Source organism: Phascolarctos cinereus, unplaced genomic scaffold, assembly GCF_003287225.1.
Source record: "Phascolarctos cinereus isolate Bilbo 61053 unplaced genomic scaffold, phaCin_HiC Scaffold_3;HRSCAF=262, whole genome shotgun sequence".
NCBI classification, from domain to species: Eukaryota; Metazoa; Chordata; class Mammalia; order Diprotodontia; family Phascolarctidae; genus Phascolarctos; species Phascolarctos cinereus.
This window is the reverse complement of record NW_027555736.1, coordinates 176,705,272-176,725,880: the sequence shown is the minus strand read 5'-3', so window position 1 is coordinate 176,725,880 and position 20,609 is coordinate 176,705,272. Positions and strand designations below refer to the sequence as shown.

Below are 20,609 nucleotides of genomic sequence, written 5' to 3'. Positions count from 1 at the left end.
TTGATCCATGTCAAGTCCCTTCCCCCTTATTTTCCAAATATCGCCACATTATATATAAATTAAGAAAAATTAAGATATTTCATCTGTTGGGAGTTTTCTCCATATGAACAGATTATTAGTTGAGGGACAATTAATGTAAATGAGAGACTCAGAAGGAAGCATGGTTCTGCTATCATAAAATAATGGAGTGTTTAATCAAGGGAGTGATCATGGAAGGTATTTAATTTTTTATTAAACTAGACCACTATTGTTCTAATGAGATGAACCATGAATTATTCCTAAATGCCAAAAATATTCTGATGCAGATGGAGGCATCAGTGCAACAGGGCAGGAAAATGCAGCTGGACTTTGGGGTGTTATTGTTATTTAAGGAAATCTTTACTTGCTCAGGTGAAGAAAGGGCAGAGATAAATAGCAAGGTGTTGCAATGACTCCTGTTTTATGTGGTGAACTAAAGGTAAATCTTCCCAGGGATTGCTTACACATTATCAGAAGCTACTTACTTTCAGGGATCTAATCAAATTCCCAGAATAACTGAGGTCAATCCCTAAAAAAAATTCAGCTGTATGATTAAAGAAAAATTGAAGCCATACATAATTGGCATGCTGAGTTTACAAGTATTATTTGGACATTCTACTGAAGGACTTTGGAACTTAGAGGGACAGTTAATGTTCTGTCTGTAGAATTGGCTTTTTCAGTGTAAGGTTCATGGTAGGGCAACTACCTTCTTATAATCCTTTTCTGAATCAACACTTATAGTTTGTTGGAAGAGTGAAAGATCAGTATTCCTGAATTATAATTGTTAAAATTCAGTTCCACAGACTAAAACTCATGAATTAGAAGAATCTGAGGTAATTCACTTGAGGAACGGATGAAATACTGTACCTTCCCTTTCCGTATTTACAGTGGGAATGTTCAAAGTTTGACCTACAATATGTTAAATGAGTTGGAAAATTAATGTCTATTAAAGTTAATATCTAAAAAATAGCTTGCTCTTTTCCTTCCCCATGATTCTTTCTTTTCTTGTAATTGCTGATCGGTTTGCTATTATTGACCTAGATTTAATGTGATATTCTGCTTATTGTCTTTTCTACTGCTTGACTCTCACTTAAAGTGTCTGTTTCACATTCCCCCTATTTTTCTCTGTCTCCTGAATTCATTGACTGAATCTGTAAGACCCTACATTCATACCCCTGAGTCTTTCATATTAGCTACTCAGTCCTGCATGCATTTGACTTCTTTACCACAGACAAAATTTAGGAACTAAACCAACTGTAATCATTCTGTCAGTGTTTCAGCATTATAATGGTGAGATGTAATTCTTCTACAGGATACTTACTTGGTGGGCATGTAGTACGTTTTTTCCATGGCCACGATGAGTGTTTGACAACCCTATCTACAGACCAGAATGATTCCCAGCACAGGTAAGCCAGTAGTTTCCCTCTCTTAGTATATGACTGAAAACATCAAAAGAAGAGTTCTAGCTTAGACTTCACTTCAAATCAACTTTTTAGTTGCTGGTCAAGCTATTCAACTTTCTCAGGCTTTAATTTTCCAATCTGTAAAGTGATAATAGAAATCATATTAACTTTTCATATGTATATTACTTAGGGGAGAATAAGCCAATTTAAATAGAAAGTAATTGCATAATATAACCTGATTATATCCCATATTTTCTGGGTTACTTCTCATCCCAGATTTTTTGACTCATTTTGGAATAAGAAGCATTCTTTTTTTTTGTGATAGAGACTAGAACAGGCATCCTAATTGTCCTGATGATTTATAAAACTCTAAAGGGTCAGTAAGTCCTGAATCCACTTTATGTGTGCTTAGTCATTTGGATAGAGTTCAGTGATTTGCTTTTGTTTGTAATTAAATAAGGCCAGAGCTACCACATATCGGTATTCTGTATATTGCATAGAATGGTAATGTGTGCCAAATATAGGTGAACTACATTTAAAGGATGCTGCTGGGGTAACTACTTTTTTTTTTGGCACATATTCATGGCATGCTTAAACTTCTCTGACAAGCATCTGTGGCAAGCAGTTTATTTAGTCCATAGTCTAAAACAAAAATTCTTTGGTTAGGTTTTAGATTTGCCATGATGAATTCTTGATTTCTGTAATCATCTTTGAGGAAGTATTCTTGGTCTTTAGAAGTTTGGTTTACATTGATGCAGGAGAAAAACAAAATGCTGGTATGAACAGTTTTGTACATATTGTTTTCTTGTTGTCCGTAACTCACTGGGGTCCAAGTCCCAGTAGTGGAATTTCTGGGTTAGAGGACATGAACAATTTAATAACTTGGCTGGCATAATTCCAGATTGTTTCTTGTGATTTTAGCTAAATCAATTTTATTTGTACAAAAGCTTTTACATCTTATGTAATCTAGGTTTTCTGTTTTGTCATTTATAGTTTCTTCTTTTTTGATTTTACATTATTCACAATTGTAAGATATGGCATAAGATATTGATTTAAATCAATTTTTCACCAGGGATTTTTCCAGTTTCCCATTGAATCTTGTCAAATAAGAAGTTCCTTCCCTAGCGGTTTGTGCTTTTGGGTTTAATAGATACTAGACTTCTTTGTTCATTTTTTCTGGGTTTTGCTTATCTAGTTTATTCCATTGATGTATTTTCTACTTTTTATGCAGTGCCAGATAATCAACAACCATTTGTTAAGTGCTTACTACATGCCAAGCACTGTACCAGTTTTTATATTTAGCTGCTTTGTAGTATGGTTTGGGGTCTGGTAGCATGATGCCTCATTCTTCCCTTTTAAATCATATACTTGCCTTATCTTTGATGATGTTTAGCACTTTTGATTTCATAGATTTTTGTGTTTTAAATATGTTTTTGCATGCAATAATAAATCAATACTAGGTATCTGCAGTTGTATGGCTTGAGACCATCTAAGCTCTATCTCCTTTCCCCTCCCCTTCTGCTCAAATTAAAATCCATAGATCATTCTCTTTCTTACACTCTTTTCTCTAGAGTTGTATTTTGTTTTCCTTGAAGCTATTTTTCCTATTGTACCCCTCATCTCACACAACTCTCCTTCTTCACTTCCCACCCCCCAAGCCTCTTCTTAACATTTTTCTACTTCTACTACTGTGATCTTTCTTTTTAAACTTTTCCTTGCTTGACCTAGATAAGAATGTGGTTCATTAGATCCCTCTTTCCTCAACTAATGTGTTTGATTAATTTCACCTGTAGTGATTCAAGTTCAAGAAGTACTAAGTCTTTGTTCTTCTTCCTCTCTTTTTTCCTTTTTTCCTCAGTGACCCTTAGATAAGATAGGACTTCCAGGGGATAGTGGTACCTCATTATGTCCCTCACAAACCCTTCTTCTACATTTGTCTATTTCTCTTGTGGTCACTACTATCTTTCTAGTCATACAGGTTTCCAGTTTCATTAATCTTCACTCTCTTTCATCCTTCATAGCTAAAAGGTTGCTAAATCTCATCAATTCTGCCTCCAAAAGGCTTCTTTTCAAGGTTCACTTTGCCACCAAGGTGAAGACTTCATCACCTCTCCATAGAATAATCGCTTCCTACTTGGTCTCCCTAAATAGTCATTCCCCTTACCATGTCACTCCGCTGGTCAGATCACTTCAATGGCTTACCATTTTCTTTAGAATCAATTAAAAATTTCTCTGTCATTCAGATCTTTTCACTGTCTGGCTCCAACCTATTTTTCGAGATTCGTTTCGCATTATTTCTCTTCACAAACTTTTCATTCCATCCAAAATGATTTATTGCCTGGCCCTTGCACAGTATTTCTTCTCATACTTTCATGTCTTTGCATAAGTTGTACTTTCTTCCTAGAATATGTTTCTTTCCCTTTCCCTTCCTCTTGGACTTTCTGGATCCCTTTAAGACTGAACTCAAGTACAATTTCCTATATAAGCACTCTCTTGATTCCCCCTAGTGTTATTGAGTCCACTCCCACTGGGAAAAAAAATTTATTTGGTATTTGTGTATATACATTTTATATCTAGGTAATAAATATAAATTATTTTGGAGAAGACAGTACTAACAACAGGGAGGAAGATGAAGAAAGAGTTGGTATTGGAGTCTACTTTTAAATTGAACCTTGAAATGAGCTAGGAAGCTACTTAGAAATATTTTAACTATATTACTTAATTCCTTATTGCCCCAACTCTTTAAGACTATAAGTTTCAAAGAAGATAATAAGAAGGTCTGGTAGAAGTTCTACTGAAGAAGTTCTGTACACCAGTGAAAGCACACCAGGTCAAAAAATTTTTTTTTGACTGACCTTAGTTTGTGTTGTTTTCCCACAGTAGAGTGTAAGTTCCTGGAGGTTAGAAACTTTTTGTTTGGGTTTTTTGTTGTTGTTGTTGTTGTTCATTTAATCAGCAAGCATTTATTAAGCATCTGCTTTGTGGAGGCACTGTTCTAGATACTAGAAATACAAAGACAAAAGCAAAACATCTCCTGGCCTGAAGGAGCTTACATACCAACAGGAGAGACAATATGCACACATATAGGTATGTTTAAAATACATGCAAAGCAGATATAAGTTTGTAATGTAACAAGCTGAGAGACTAGGAAAGATTTCATGTAGAAGGTGATTCATAAACTGAGTCTAGAAGGAAAGCAGGAATTCTGAGATGATGTCAAGAAGCTCAAGAGCATTCTAGGCATGGGGAAACAACCAGTACAAAACCATGGTGATAAGAGATGGGTTGTTACATGTGAGGGACAGAAATAAGGCCAGTTAGACTGAATTGGAGAGCACATGGAAGAAAGTAATGTGTAAAGGCTGGAAAAGTAGGATGGAGTGAGCTTGAAAAGAATTTTCTGTGCCAAACAGAGAAGCTAATATTTGATTCTAGAAGTAATTGGGAGCCACTAAAATTTACTAAGAGGAGTGATGTGGTCACACTTATACCTTAGGAAAATTGCCTTGACCGCTGTATTAGGTTTCTCTTATACCTGTTGGTTCCTTATTCACATTTACCTTTACTTATTTAAGCAATTAACAAAGTGAGGGTCCAATGTTGTATATAAGTCATAGGGTTGAATGTATAAATAACAGCTCTCTCTGTCTCTCTCTCCATGCATGTATGTATGTGTTTTTGCATACTATATGTATATATGCCTACATATGTACTTGCATATCTACATATACACACATACATAGTACATATGTATGTTTATAGGCATATACACCAGAAACTTCTTAGGGTGATTAATTTAGGTTGAAACGCAAATGAAAAGTTCTAGAATGAAAGAGCATAGGGGGAGAGGTGGGAAAATTTGGTGGGGGTCATTGGTGTGGGTCATGTTAAGGCATATGGGAATAAAGGAGCAGATAGCTCAGATATGAGGTTGTTCTTTGGCAGTTGTATCATGGGGATAGGGAAAATAAAGGAATAGGAGTATGCTAAACTCTGAAAATTGTGTCCAAACAAAGTGTCAATGAATGGAAGTAATTGTGCAAATGAAGACAGGTAATTAGAAGGTTCCCCATCTCTCCTGGGCCATAAGCCTGAAGGTCTCAGCACTGCTGTTAACTGCCTAGTCTCACTACAACAGTGAGTAGGCCATTGTGTTATTGTATACCAGAGACTTCCAGAAGATATTGGTTCTCAGAGATCTCTGAAATGTGGTGTCCTAGGGCATCTGGAAATTTAATGAGGAAACAGGTACTATAATTACAGTCATGGACAGCTTAACATAAACATTTTGTTTAGTAATTCCCCAGTTGACTGACTTTATTTCCAGTTTTTTGCTATCATAAAAAGTGTTGCTGTGAATATTTTGATGAACGTGAGACCTTTCCTTCTATCTTTAATATCTTGAAGAATATGTCTAGCTGTGGTATCTTTGGGTTAAAGGGTGTGAGTATTTTTATCACCTTCTTTGCATAATTTCATTTTGTTTTTCAAAATGGCTTGACTAATTCACAATGCCATGGACAGTTTGCTAGTATCCCTGTCTTTGTATAACCACTACATTAATTATTCTCATCTTTTTATCTTTGCCAATTTGCTGGTTGTGAAGCTTCAGAGTAGGATTTTGCTAAATCATGGTTAATTTTTTTTTAGCCATCCACAGATTTGTAAGTTGTAAAGGAAGTGAAGTTTTTTGAGTAACTTTGCAGACTGTTTTTTCTCTAAGGTTGCACATACTAGATTACTTCTAGCTTTTTTCTCTTTTTTTCCTTTACTGCTCCTGAAGTGGTAGCCATGATAGTGATTTCCTTCACCAAGGTGGCAAGCAAGTTGTCAAAGTGGAAGTTATCATGCGTATCTTCATTTGGTGTTCAATAGACATTCCTTATCAGTGGCTTCACTTTATAAGGAAGGGACAAGTAGATATTCTGCTTGGAGTGGAGTATGCTGAGTGTTGGGACATATTACCCAAATAATCAAGATGAGGCAGACCTGAATACTACCTTAGAAACTGCATGGATGAAGTAATCTTTCCCAAGTCCTTGTGGATAAAAGATTAGTTAGTTTAAATAACACTTAACATGAGGAAGTTTTGGAGGGAGGTGAGCCATGACCAACAATGGAAGAGCTTTTTTTTTTCTGTTGGAGATTTACTTACAGGTGATGTAGAAATGCTTCATTTTCTCTAGGCTGGGTGCTAAGAATACAGAGACTGTAGAAAGGGATTTTCTCAGGCAAAGTTATGTTAGCCTTCTATTGTTTTGTTTTGTTTTGTTTTGTTTTCCCCAAAGGATTATTGGGATGTAGATCTAGCTCCTGAATATGGTTCAGCCTTTTCTGTTTTGGTGCTCCTCTGAGTTGGCTTAAAGGAGACTACAACAAGGGTAAACATTTTAGGAAACTTAGAGTAGATGAATACAGGACAAATGTTTATAGGACCCCAGAAGCCAGTAGTGACGTGCCTATGATCTCACAGTAATAGTGCTGTGCTAATTTATAGTAACGCTCAGGGAAATAATTTCCTTTCTGAGTGGCCCCAGAGCAGTCTGACTGGATAAAGACAAAATGCACTTGGTGAAAAGACAAGAATAACAGCTGAGCATTCTGAATGCTGATCCCTAGCCCAGACTCTAGCTTGCCAAGCACATTTAGATAAGTCACTGGATAAGTTCCTATGAACCTAAGGTATAGATAGTATTCTTCAGGTGTTTTGAATGACGTCTCTACTAGTCATGATTTTTTTAAAAAGCAAGAACAGGCCATTCAAGCCACTAAAAACTTGTAAGATTGAACAGGAGTCCTTGGCAGCTTGCAGCTGGAATTCCTTAGTTTGTATAAACTATTATGCAAAAATACCACTTAACCCATTCGTGTCAAGAGTAGGTTGTTTTATAATCATTACAAGAAATGTAATTTAGTTGTATCTCTACCTCTTCTAGTAAACTAAGCAAAGTCACTCCTGTTTCTCAGTTTCCTTTTGTGAACCCCGAGCCCCATAAGACCTGCAAACCCCAATGTGAAACAGTCTGCTGTAAGAAAGAGACAAACAGAATTCGGGTACATGTGTCCACAGTTTAATTTCTGAAAGTGGCTTGATGTGCATTGCATGGGAGTTCAGTCCAAAACTGGCTTGGTTTGGGATTTCGGGGCACAGTGTTATATGCCCTTCAAAGAGTAGGTATTCCCAAGGGGTGCCAATCAACCATAATTGGTTGACATACTAGGATGTAGGTCATATTAAAATGAGGTCTTGAGTATGTGTTTTAGATCATGGTCCACAGGGGCCAATATCACCCACCATCAAAGTAAATACCACCCCCCAGTCTTGGAAGTCTGTCTCCACTCAATTCAGGCCTGGGTTGGAGTTTGACCAAAGTAAGAAGATTATGCAATCTCATTATCAGAGATGTCCTTCTGAAGAACTTTGGTCAGTTCCAGTAAATATCCCTGAGTACCTGAGAGATAAATGTTGTGTAAGCCTTTAACATCATTACATTCTTGGTTTGAAACAGAAAAACCTGGATTTGTCAACCTTCAGAGTTCAGTCTAAGAAACAAACAGAATTAGGTTGAATCCATGTTTATTATTCTCAAAATGGGCATCCTTCTATGGGAACTACATCTTGGAACTGAGCTCGCTTTGGGTTGGGGTGCAGTTTATATACCCTTCCAACAGGTGCTGATGTCACTCCATCATCATTTCAACCCTGAACAGAAAAAACACTACCCCTAGTCATACCAGACCACTCCCAGCCTTAGACCATCTAGATAAAAGAATCTGTCTCCACCCAAGTTTGAACGGAACACAATGGGTTTCCCTACTTTAGATTAAATTTACTTGCAAGATTGGGTGGGAGCTGACAGGATTAGGAGAGTCAATGCCATCTCATTATCAGTAATGTCCTTCTGAAGAAAACCTGAACTTAAAGTCAGGACTTTAGAAGAAAGGGGGAGGGGTGGTAGTAGTGGTAGAAGCTCTGAATCTCCAAGATATTGGTTATTAATAATCATTTTTCACACATTTATTTTCCTTTTGTAATTGCATGATATAAGGGGAGAAAATAAAACAACACATGATATAAAATGAATTTTAAAACTTTATTTGATGCATACTATGTGCCAGGCACTGTGTTATTAGGTTATTTAAAGTCCCTTCCAGCACTGAAATGGGATAATGTGTAATTTTTCAAGTGTTAAATAAACATTGACTTTTCTTATTATAAGTCTATCCTTCAAATTTTCTACTGGGCTGAGAGGAGAGAATTTAGAGCTTAGAGGAGCCTTAGAGGTCATCTAATGCAAACCTCTCATTTTGTAGATGAGGAAACTGAGGTTCAAAGCCATAGTCATAGTAAAAAACAAAGCTGGGATTCAAGCCAGTGCTTTACTCTCCAAATCCCATACTCTCTCCACTATAGTATTTGGATGTCCATGATGCCTCCTTCTATTTAAAAAAAAAAAGACATTTCCATCTGCTCTAAAGAAGTTTTCCTGACTGAATTAGAGTTTTAATCTATATCATGCCTCATTGGTTCATAGCTGTGCTTTTCCTGGTACTCATACAATTTAAAAAAAAAAAGTCATTTTCCTCCGTTCTGGGTACTCATACAGCAATGGAAATATTATTAATTTTGTGATTATTATCATATAATGATTAGTAATGATCCATGGTGTGCTGTATTTTCTACATAATTCTCCCCTACCCTCCTCTTTCCTCTTTGTCATTCACTCCTTCACATTCAAAGACATATTTTGGTGCCTTCCTTTTAGGAGCTCCTGCTTTTTCTTTTCTTTCTTTTTTTTTTTTTTAAGAAAACAAGATTGGAAAATTATGACTTTTTAAAATTGTATATTGACTTTTCTTTCATGGGAAGCTGTATGATATAGTGAATAGTGGGCTAGGTTTGAAGTCAGAAGAAGACTTGGGTTTAAATTTTACTTCTAATGCTTACTTGTGTAGCACATGGGGAAATAATTCTACTTAAACCTCAGTTTCAGCTATAAAATAGGCTTAATATTGTTGTAGGATTGCTAGGAAGCTCAAACGAGATAATACATGTAGAAGTCTGGAAACTTTAAAGCTTTATATAATGAGTGTTATTATTAAAACTTGATGTTTAGAAACAGCTTGTATAGACTAAATTGATTCTTTGCAGAGAGCCATTTCCTTTAGATATTAGTCTCTGTCCTATGTTGGGAGAGCATTTCTTGGATTCTGTTTTGTTCATTGTATTTGTCATGAGCCAAAAATGTTATCCTACTCCTTTAACTCTTATTTACAGGAGGATATTCTATGAAACTGGAGGAGCTGGGAGCCGAGCCAGGTCACTATGGAGAGTGGAACCCCTTCGGATAAGGTAACAGAAGTGTCTGTGTATTATGCATTTCCAAGTTTAAGTTCCTTCCCACCTCTTATTTTATTCCATTCTTTATTGTTATATTCTAATCCCTTTGTGATTTAAGTATAACTATTTTCCCTTTTTCTAACTTTCACTACAGCTTTGGTACTAAGCTCAGTCACAGCACTTCTAGAAGCCATCCTATTGGGTTAAATCCCAGGGTTATCTCAGAGCATTGCTAGGGAATGCTTTGGTCTTCCAAATTTCTTTCTCAATTTTTTTTTGGCTGGTTCTTAGAAAATCATAAGTTTTCTGTTTTCCCTAAGTAGCTTACATAATGCTGTGGGAAATTAACTCTAGGATTCTGTAGTATCTTACTTTTACTCTGAGATTGTTACGCTTTTTTAGTATTGTAGGATTTTTGTAGGATTTTTAGAATTTTTTTTCCCTTTAAAAAATTCTTTAAATTTCATTTTTATTTGTGTACTTGATTTTATCTGTAATAAGTCCATTTTTGGTGCTTCTATAGAAAATCATAAGTTTTCTGTTTTCCCTAAGTAGCTTACATAATGCTGTGGGAAATTAACTCTAGGATTCTGTAGTATCTTACTTTTACTCTGAGATTGTTACGCTTTTTTAGTATTGTAGGATTTTTGTAGGATTTTTAGAATTTTTTTTCCCTTTAAAAAATTCTTTAAATTTCATTTTTATTTGTGTACTTGATTTTATCTGTAATAAGTCCATTTTTGGTGCTTCTAATGATCTTTCAGACCAGCCATTATATTCTCTTGTTGTTCTGTCATTTTTCAGTTGTATCTGACTCTTCCTGACCCTGTTTAAGGGTTTTCTTCTCAAAGATAATGGAGTGGATTGCCATTTCCTTCTCCATCTTATTTTACAGTTGAGGCATTGAGGCAAATCAGGTTAAATGACTTGCCCAGGGTCTCACAGCTTAGTAAGTGTGTGAGGCTAGATTTGAACTGGGAAAGATGAGGCTTCCTGACTTTAGGCCCTGCACTCTATCCACTGTGCCACCTAACTGCCCATTCTCTATATTAGTAATTTTAAAGTATCTGCATCATTTCCTCCAATGATTTTTAAAAGTTTCTATTTCTACTTTTATTTCCTTTCATAGTTCTATAACCAGTGTTAATTCTTATATTCTTTAAATGTATTATTTACCCAGATGAGAATGTGTCTCAGGAATAGCTTGTATATTTCTGTTTCCATCTGCATTATTTTTAGTACTTTGGATATTTAATTTGTTTTGCTTTGTTCATTTTCTTTTTGCTAAATTTAACTCTCAGTTTTGAACCATTTTTCTTCTTTTTGCTCTCATATATTGGTTTATTGGGAATGGGATGATTCAGATTTCCTCAAAAACCTCTAACTTTACCATCTTGACTATCAGTCAAGCAATCAAGAAACTTTATAAAGTGCCTACTATATTCTAGGAACCTTGCACATATTAGAAGTGAAGTCTGAGTATTTCTTTGCCCATTTGCTCTCAAGCCTCCCTGTGATTATTATGGTGGAATCTAGAAGAAGACATACATAAAAAGGAATTCTTCTTCTTCTAAAACCTATATGAATAAAGACCTACCCTGGAGACCCTTTGAATTGTAGGCAGTTATATATGCCCAGTGCTTCCACATCTCCAACTTAAACTTCAAGTGAAGTACCTTGAAGTACTTCAAGCATTTTGCGCTAGATCCTTCAAGTAGAAATACTTTGAGGTATGTCAAAATTTGATACTTATCATAAATTAAACCACTAAAAGCTTGCTATTTCTCAACTAGATCCCAAACTCTTTCCTTAAAACTTTTAATTGAACTGCCTTCTCACTTAAAAATCGTCTAAAAGTATATGAGCTAAGTTTTCCTCCAAGTCTGACCTCACACTTTTCATGGAAAGCACTGTATTTGCACTTGCCTTAAAATTCAATTTATAGTGCTCCTGGAGGGCCATTTCTTTCAGGCATTCTTTAAGAGAGTTTCAAATGAGGTTATGTTTTAAGTACCACATATGTGGTCATTTTTTCTCTGACACAAGGCATTGCATATGAGGCCTCCATAGGTTGATCAATGGCCTAATTTATTTCTCTGTATATTGTTCATTTTCTTTCAATAATAACCAAACTAAAGAACACTTTTCACTGTTCCTTTTGAAGATAGGAATATCATTGAAATGCACTCCAAGATATTAAAATGTTAGAGTCCAGGTTCATGCTGTGAATGCTTTTATGGTCAGAAATAAGTTGGCCTTTAAAAGAGTCTATTTCCATTATTTTCCCCTCCTCTTCAGGTCAGTGAAGCTATTTGCATGAAAAGGGGAACTGAATCACTGAAGACTATACACTTTCTCTAAAGTGGAGCCTGGAGGCTTCAAGTGACCTTTAAGCAGTAGAATTACCTTAACTATTAGAAACCCTGTTTCCTTATTTTTGCCCCTAAATTGTAGTCTAAAGGGGAAAATTAGATATTCATGAATTGCACTTAGACTTGCCTCCTAATCATTAGCATTGGAGAGGTAAAAGGATTGCTGCACCCAGATTTTGTAAATTGGCTCACTGAAAGATTATGAGAAAACTACTAAATATTCAAGTTTTTAAAAAGTACTAATTAGATATTTAGTGCTCTTTGTTAGTATATAACCACAAATGTTTCCTGCTGATTGATTTAGCTGGAGTGGCAGTAACATCAGGTGGGGCCAGGCCTTCCGACTTCGACACATTACCACTGGCCATTACCTGGCTCTGACAGAAGATCAAGGCCTTATTTTGCAAGATAGGGGGAAATCAGACACCAAGTCCACGGCCTTTTGTTTCCGGGCATCAAAGGTAAATATTGGTAAGGGAAGGTTTGGGGCCTCTTCCCACAGTGAAAGTTTTGAAATACATAAAACAAATAAATATAAAACAAGCATACCCACACCTGATGGAGATCAGACTGAACTAAGTGAAATCAGGCAATGAATCTAAAAGAAATGCTGCGTTTTTTGCCTCTACTTTCCATAATCTTTGGTTTGGGGTTAAATGGAAACCTGGATCTTGTGTAGTGGTAGAAGTTGAATATTTTAACTAAAATGGTACTTTTAAAAATGTCAGTTTTTAAAGCAACTTTCAAGACTGATTTAAAACAAAATTAATTGAAAAGAAACTAGTTTGCAAATAACACAATACCTGGTACAGGATGGCAGAAATGCCTGGCTCGAGAACATTGCAGACAGAGTCAGGAGATATCTTTGACTCCAGACATGGCATAATCCTAATGCCATTTACATTTTAAAGTATTGCCAGCTACTTGCTCATTCATTCCTCAAATCTCTCTCATTCTCTCTCTGTCTCTCTCTGTCTCTTCCTCTCTCTTCCCCACGCCCCTTTCCATAAGTAATAAATGTCTAAGCCATGCTAGGAAATTATAATTTTGTTATTGTAAGTCACATAAAAAATATTGATTTTGTTTTTAAACCTTAGCCAAGTCCACTTGGATGGTCAAGTTTAGACACTGGACTAACAGGTGAATGCCATGCCATTCTACCTTATAGTTTTCTTATTTTCTTTCTTTCTTTTTTTAAGAAAAATCCCTCAAACAATGTTTTATACAGTCAGTATGTTCAGATGTTACATTGAGATGTTACATTGATCCCGAGATTGTAATTGAACAGTTTTGTCATCTTTATCTTAGATTCCATTCTTTTTTTTCCAAGAATGAATCTTAAGTTCTCTTTGACTTATAGATTATAGATCATTCTATCATTTATAGTATGGGAGTAGAGCTATTAGCTGAAGTTTTGTGGAATATCCTTTCCTCTTATTATGCTAGAATAGGAGAGATACTACATATTCTGGTCTTTTTACATTCATGTTTCCCTAAGGGACAATGTCATCATCTTTTCCACTTTGTTAAAACAAAAGTATGATTTTTTTTTTGGACAGAGATTTTTTTCCCTCCTCCAGAATTCACCTATATTTATGGGTAGTTTCAGCAATGTCTGCCAGGATACGCCTCATTGGCACCCAGAAAAGTAAATTTTTCTATGTCTTCCTGCAGCATTTCCTTTTAGTTTGTTGAGGCCTTTTCTTGCCTCTCCAGACATTGCTTTCTGTTTCTGCTCTGAGATTGAGTCATTCCTAGAACTGTAGAATTTTAAGAAACCTTACAGATCACAGATGAGGAAACAAAAGCCTAAAGAAGGGGTAGTGACTTGCCTGAACTAAATCAGAGGGTGAGCAACAGAGCCAGGATAATTTGTGGGATTTAAAATTCAAATTCAGCCTCTCTTGGATGGGCGCTAAATGTTACTCACCTTCCAAAAGAAATGAAGAGCAATGTACCTTCTAAAGAAGTGAATGAAGCAAAACAAAAGAAGAGCAAACAGGATGATAAATAGTAGGATCACATTTTCTCCCCAGTAAACCACTTGGACTAGAATAAAAATAACCCATAACTTATGAAGAGATAAGTTTTCTTTTTTACTGTCCTCCTTATTCCGTTACATCTATTCCTTTCATTCTTCTCCTCCCAATGCAAATGTTTCATTGCTACACTAAGTAAGGACTGTGATGTCAGGAGCCCTATAATTTCAGGTAGGAGATTCTCTAAGGGCCAGGGAATAATCAGTTTTCAGATAGACAGAATACTGTTTTGAGATGGGACGCCTCATTCCAACATCATTCTTGGCTTTTAGTTACTCTTCTGAGTGCTTAGCTTCTAGGGGCAGGGGAAGGATGAAACCAAAAGTTCATAGCATTATAAAGATATTCTAATCCTCCTACTCACTTGGCTCCACTCAGGTTGTATTTATTGTAGTTTACCCTAAAAAGACTTATTTGTTATTTCTCCATCACCTGCACCAGCACACAGAAAAGGACAGGAACCAAATGGTTGAAAAGCCAGGGTTCAGCACCAATAAGGCTGTCAGTCACTAGTGAGTCATATGTTATATCCCTGTACTTGGTATTGTGGCTGTATTGCAACTGGAATTATCATCACAGAGGTTTAAAATGATCCAAAGATCCCACAGTTTTTGATATGGCTCATTTTATTTCGATTCAAAAGGAATGTGGGTTGAAGTGGCTGAGACTCTCTGACAGGCCAGGAACCAAGGCCTGGGATTGATGTTCCCAAAAGGAATTAAAGAGCCTTCCTGCAGTAGTCTGTGTTGGGCAGTGGTAGGGTGGGTATGAGAAGGTATGAGTGGGTTTTACTACCTTATATTTAAGTACCTGCAATGGAATTCGAAAACTCAAGACCTAAACCTATATAACAAAGAATGCCAGAGTTTCTCCCTATCAGAGTCTTGTAATTTAGTCTTGCAAGTTTCAGAATGTTTGAGGCATAAAGCAGTTCATTGAGTATCTACTAAGTGGGCTTTGGTGATGTGCCTAAAAGTGTCAAACAGCCCATGGGCCATGAGTGCTACCTGAACCAAGTTAAAATGTAATAGTAAAATATTTAACAAAATTAAAAAAATATAATAAAATGTAGATAATATTACATTTTGAAACTAAATCAATATCCTTGGGATATTGAATCCTTATGTTTGGATTGGTAGCCTCTGTTTCTATTTGAGTTTGATATCACTACCCAAGAAGATTTCTGGGTTAGGCTAGATTACATTTATCCTGTTATAATTCTGGACTTCCTATTCCATATTTTCTTTGAAGTCATGTATGCCCCCTTGGCAGCCAAGATTTCTTTCTTTTCTTAAAAAAAAAATCATTTATTTATTTATTTATTGTGGAATCAGGAAGATTTGGGTTCAAGTCTTCCCTTAATAAATCAATCAGTAGACATTTATTAAATGTCTATATGCCAGACATTATGCTAAGCACCTCAACATTTGCTAGCTGCATGACCCTGAGTGAGTTCACTTATAAAAATGAGGGGGTTGGATTTGATGGCCTCTAAGATTCCTTCTAGTCAGTACTACATCTATGATCATATATATGAAGACAGTTCAAATCTGAATAAAAACTTTACAGTCATTCTTGGTTCTTTCCTCTCCCTCAACTCCCTTCCATATCCATCAGCTGCTATCTACGATCACCTCTCCACTCCAGGGGAACCATCTTAGTTCAGGCCCTCATCATCTCTTACCTGGATAATAATAGCCTTCTAATTGGGCTTTCTGCCTCCAATCAATCCTTCACACAGTTGCTAAAATAACCTTCCTAATGGACAGGTTTGATCATACTACTTCTAAATTAGCCCCAGCCTTGGGCAATCTACTCAAAGAATTTATCCATACCCAAACCTGAGCAGAACACAATAGCTTCCCCATCTCGGTGGGTATCTCTGCCATCTGGATAAAGGAGGTTAGCTCAACCTTCAGAGACTGAGGTCTTGAAATGAGAACAATAGAAAGAGGAGGAAATTTGAATCTTCTCAAATCATTGGTTATTAACAATCCTTTCTCTCACCACTCTCCTGCTTAAACATATTTAGAGTCTCCCTATTGTCCTTAGGATGCCTGGCGTTCATTCAGTGCCCTCTGACTGAAATTTCTCTTTAACCCTGGTCCCCCCTTACCCTTCTTCCCATCGTCTGCATTCTAGTCAAACTAGACTTTCAGCTGCTTACCACTTGTTCCCTCCCACCTCTTTTCCCTCCAGTGGGAATGCCCTTCTCCCTTAGCTGCCTCTCCTAAAACCCTTCCCTTTCTCCAAGACTTGAATACTCCCTGCTCTCTGCATAGCCTCCCCTGATTGTCCCCACTTCCAAAAGGTTCTGTCTCTTTTCATTTACTCTCAGACCACCTGCATCTCTCCTTTGACCCATCCAGACAAGAAGCATTTATTAAACACCTACTATGTGCCAAGCAATGTTTTCTTGTATTTCTTATGTACATAGCTGTCCATTATACATCTCTCCTTCCCCAGCCAATGGAATGCAAACCCTTGGAAGGCAGCAGAATAGTTTCTAGTATACAGTTGTCACTTAATAAACGTTTGAGTTAATGAATGCTGTTAGGGATGAAGATGATGTCTCACCACAATTACCAATGAGCACCTGAATGGGGTTAACTCAATGCAAAACAGGGTTGCATAATGACCAAACACTTTGTAGTTTCCTTATAGCAACCCTGTGAGGTAGAATAAGGGTCATATAATAGTATGTACGTATATATTCTTATTTTGTGGATTAGAAATTGTGGTTCAAACTTGCTCCAAGGTCATGTAGAGAGTCAGTGAAATAGCTGGGCATCAAAAACCCAGGCCTCCTGACTGGATTTAGCATAAAGAACTTTCTTTATGATGAGTTCAGAATCCTGACACTGACACATAATAGCTTGGTAACAAAACTGCTCTAAGCCTCAGTCAACTCTCTAAGATTTATCCACTAAGTCATAGATTGATCTGTGTTGGTGACCAGAGTTCCCACATGAGGATACTTTGGTATTAACATACAGGGTGTCCCAAAAGTCCTAGTTGAGTTTTAAATAGCTTATGACTATTTCCAGTTTTAAGCTGCTTAAAACTGCACTAAGATTTATGGGAAATCTATATGTTTCCATTGTGATGCCCACTGAGCTAATTCATTCAGTTACTATTTACTAAAACAATGGGAACGATGGAATAGAAATCTATAATCTAGGGTCTCTTCTAGTTCTAAATTCCATGATCCTATGAATATTTGACATCAGTCCTGCACCAGAAAAATCTCTGACATAAAGCAACCATATCCGTAGGCCATTAGTTCCTTTTTTCTGAAATACAATGTAACAGATCTATTTCCTTTACCTTTAAAAGGAGCTGGTACTTTGTGATTCTCTAGCCTGGTTTTAAGAGGTAAGCTTCCAGGGAAAGTTTGTGCTACTTCTATTGGAGACCTTAGGAAGCAGGGGTAGCAAAGATTTCTAAGTTAAGGAGAGTTGGAGTAGCTGCAAGTAGCATGTTAGTGAACACTTTTAAATAGGGCTGACCTAACAAGTAATGGCTTAGTGCTAATTGCTAAGACCGATAGTCACTTCTAGGAGTGTATATGCCTAAAAGGGTGGTAAGTTAGGCAACCAAGAGCATGTTGGAAGATGGTGAAAACCAAGTGCTTGGGAGAATATTTGCCTGGCCCCATTTTTGCAATGCATGACTTTTGTAGAATATCTGTGTCATCATGTTGCATAAAAGTTTAGACAAGATAGTGATTTTAGTCACTTTCTTTTTTTCATTATGTTAATGTGATTTGACTGAAGAACCACAATATATTTCCTTTACTCTAGAAATGGGGTAACTTTATTGTCACAACCATACTTTCAGTCTTATATTAAAATAATAGTTCATCTCACTTTTCTTTGTAGACTTACACTGTCATCATTTTGCTACCATTAGGTCATCCCCATAAACTTACAAAGAGATAATTTCATATCATGTGGATGTGCTGGTTCAATTGCCATAAACTTGATTTTACATTATTTTCCTATGATCCTGACAATGGAATGTCATTTCCAGGGATAATTCAATTTTGCTTTGGCTTTGGCATTGCAATACTGTCTATTTAAAATTGAAATGTGACAACACTAAATTCCTCTCAGGAAAGAAAGAATGACCATTATTGGCAAGTCTCATTACATGTAACATTCAATATGTCTAGTAATTATTTTTAAATATTATAGATCATGACTCAGATAATTCAGATAGAATCTCAAATGCCGTATCTCTTGCTGCAGGGTATAGGCATATCATTGCTTTAAGATATTTTCTGCAGTGCATGGTAGTGTCAAAGTGAATGTACTTGAATAGGACTCAAGGTTTATGGTTAAAGATTCTATGATATCTGATATCCCAAAAATCTTAATGCAGTTTTGTTTTAATAATGTCAGAAATATAAATACAACAAACTTACTAAAATATCATTCGGAAGTTTACTTTTTTTTGCATATGCTTATTTTTATGAATTTTGAATTTTTTTTTCATTTTTAAAAAGACAGGATACCCTGTCATTATGCATTATGTATGCAACAGTTTCTGGATGATGATCAGACAGGTGGGTCAGTAAAGGAGGTCCTTTTGCTTGGAAAGCTTGGTCACCTAATCAATTTCCATTAGACTTTTTCTTGTAGGGTCATGTCAGAACTATAATACATGTATCAAAACCTCATTCTTTGGATGATCTTAAGGCTAAGATTACAAATGCAATCTTTTCAGTCACTGAGCAGCAGCTAACAGTTTTTACAAAGTTCCAAAATTACTAATGTATGTGTAGCATAAGACAGGAGTTATAGTGAAAATAAGAAAAACATCGATATTTAAACATTTTAAATAATGAAATGAAAATGGTCATGTTTCTAGGTCTGTAGCATTTGTAGTTCTGGAATTACTAAAGCTTTGAACTACACTAAGACTTTTGGAACACTCTGTAGTTGAAACATAGCTCTTCTTTTCCACGTTGGTTGACCTTTCTTAATTATTTTTATGCCATTTTATAGTAGCACATATATTCATTTTTGATGATAATACTAACACAAATAATTTGTGTCTCATTAAAAATGCATCCAAATTTTGTCTTCAAAAGTAATCACACTGGAAGGAAACGTACCCTTCATTATTGTTCATCCTTCATTGTCTAAGAGGATCAGTGACATCACTGTCTTGACTTGCACATGAATTGGATTTCAATGAGGGAGAGTTGCACAAAGTTGTCAACCTCACTCTTCCTGAGTCACTGAAATCCAGTGGCATGAACAAAATCAAAACAACTGATGATCACCACCCAGTAGTGGATGACTTTGGCATCTTCAGTGTCTGACTAAGCTCTAAGTACTCCACACAACCTACTTCAGCTGCCTTCGTGGCATTGAAACAAATTGTTCTCAACCACCCATTTCATCTGAGAAGGTCTTCACATGCTTAGGGTAGACATCCCCCTAACTCAGCAGCAGGTTTGAGGCCTATCTGTTACCCTTAGCATGGTTTAGCCCATCTGCAGAGACTGTTTGCCAGGGTGTAGCCACTGCACATGCTATAGCTTCTTGAAGCCACAGGTGAGAGTTGAGTTAAGGTGGACCAAAAGTGGATGAACAGCCCTGAAAAGTGCTCAGCAAGCCCTCATACTAGAGGGACTAGTCCTCTCTGAACACTGCATACACTCCACCACCCCTTTATACTTCCTTACTTGTTTATGGACTTTTACACTCAGTCCTCTTCTCCTTGATACTCTCATCTCTCTGTTTTTGTGATAGTATTCTCTTCCTTCCTGAAGACTTCTCAGTTTCCTTTGCTAGATCTTCATCCAAATCATGCCAGCGAACTTGTTCCCCAAGGTGTTCCCCAAGGTAGTGTCCTTGGCCCTCTTCTCTTCTCCATCTATAATTTTTCACTTTGTGATCTCATCAGGTTGCACAGATTGACTTATTTCTATACAGATGATTCTCAGATGTGTTAGTTCAGCCCTAACCTGTTTCTTGGCCTCCAGTCTCACATCTCCAACTGCCTATTTGACCTGTGGAACTGGATATACCATAGTCCTCTTAAATGCAACATGTCCAAAACTGAACTCATTATCTTTTGCCAAGTCCTTCCTTCTTCCTGATTTTCCTGTTACTGTCAAGGGCACCAGCATCCTCCTAGTCACCTGGGCTGACAACCTAGTTGTCCTCCTCAACTCTTCACTCTTAACTATGATATCTAGTGTGTTGCCAAATCTTGTCAATTTTACCTTCACAGCATCTCTTGTTATAAATGCCCCCTTTTTTCCTCTGATATTGCTCCCATCCTGATATAGATCCCTATCACCTCACACCTGGATTATTGCAGTAGCCTGCTGTTTGGTCTCCCTGCCTGGTCTTTTCTCACTCTAGCCCATCCTCCACTCTTCTGTCAAACTTATTCCCTTTCCCATTTCAAAGATGAGGAA

The 20,609-nt window shown here is 36.6% G+C and overlaps 1 protein-coding gene across 1 annotated transcript in view; it reads left to right on the top strand.

Annotated features, from left to right (window-relative positions):
* RYR3 (ryanodine receptor 3) overlaps positions 1-20,609 on the top strand; it is a 731,065-nt gene that overhangs the window by 274,650 nt on the left and 435,806 nt on the right. The window contains exons 8-10 of the mRNA XM_078151313.1: positions 1,331-1,424; positions 9,700-9,774; positions 12,439-12,595. Of these exons, the coding sequence (XP_078007439.1) occupies positions 1,331-1,424; positions 9,700-9,774; positions 12,439-12,595 (326 nt within the window). The remainder of the gene's footprint in view (positions 1-1,330; positions 1,425-9,699; positions 9,775-12,438; positions 12,596-20,609) is intronic.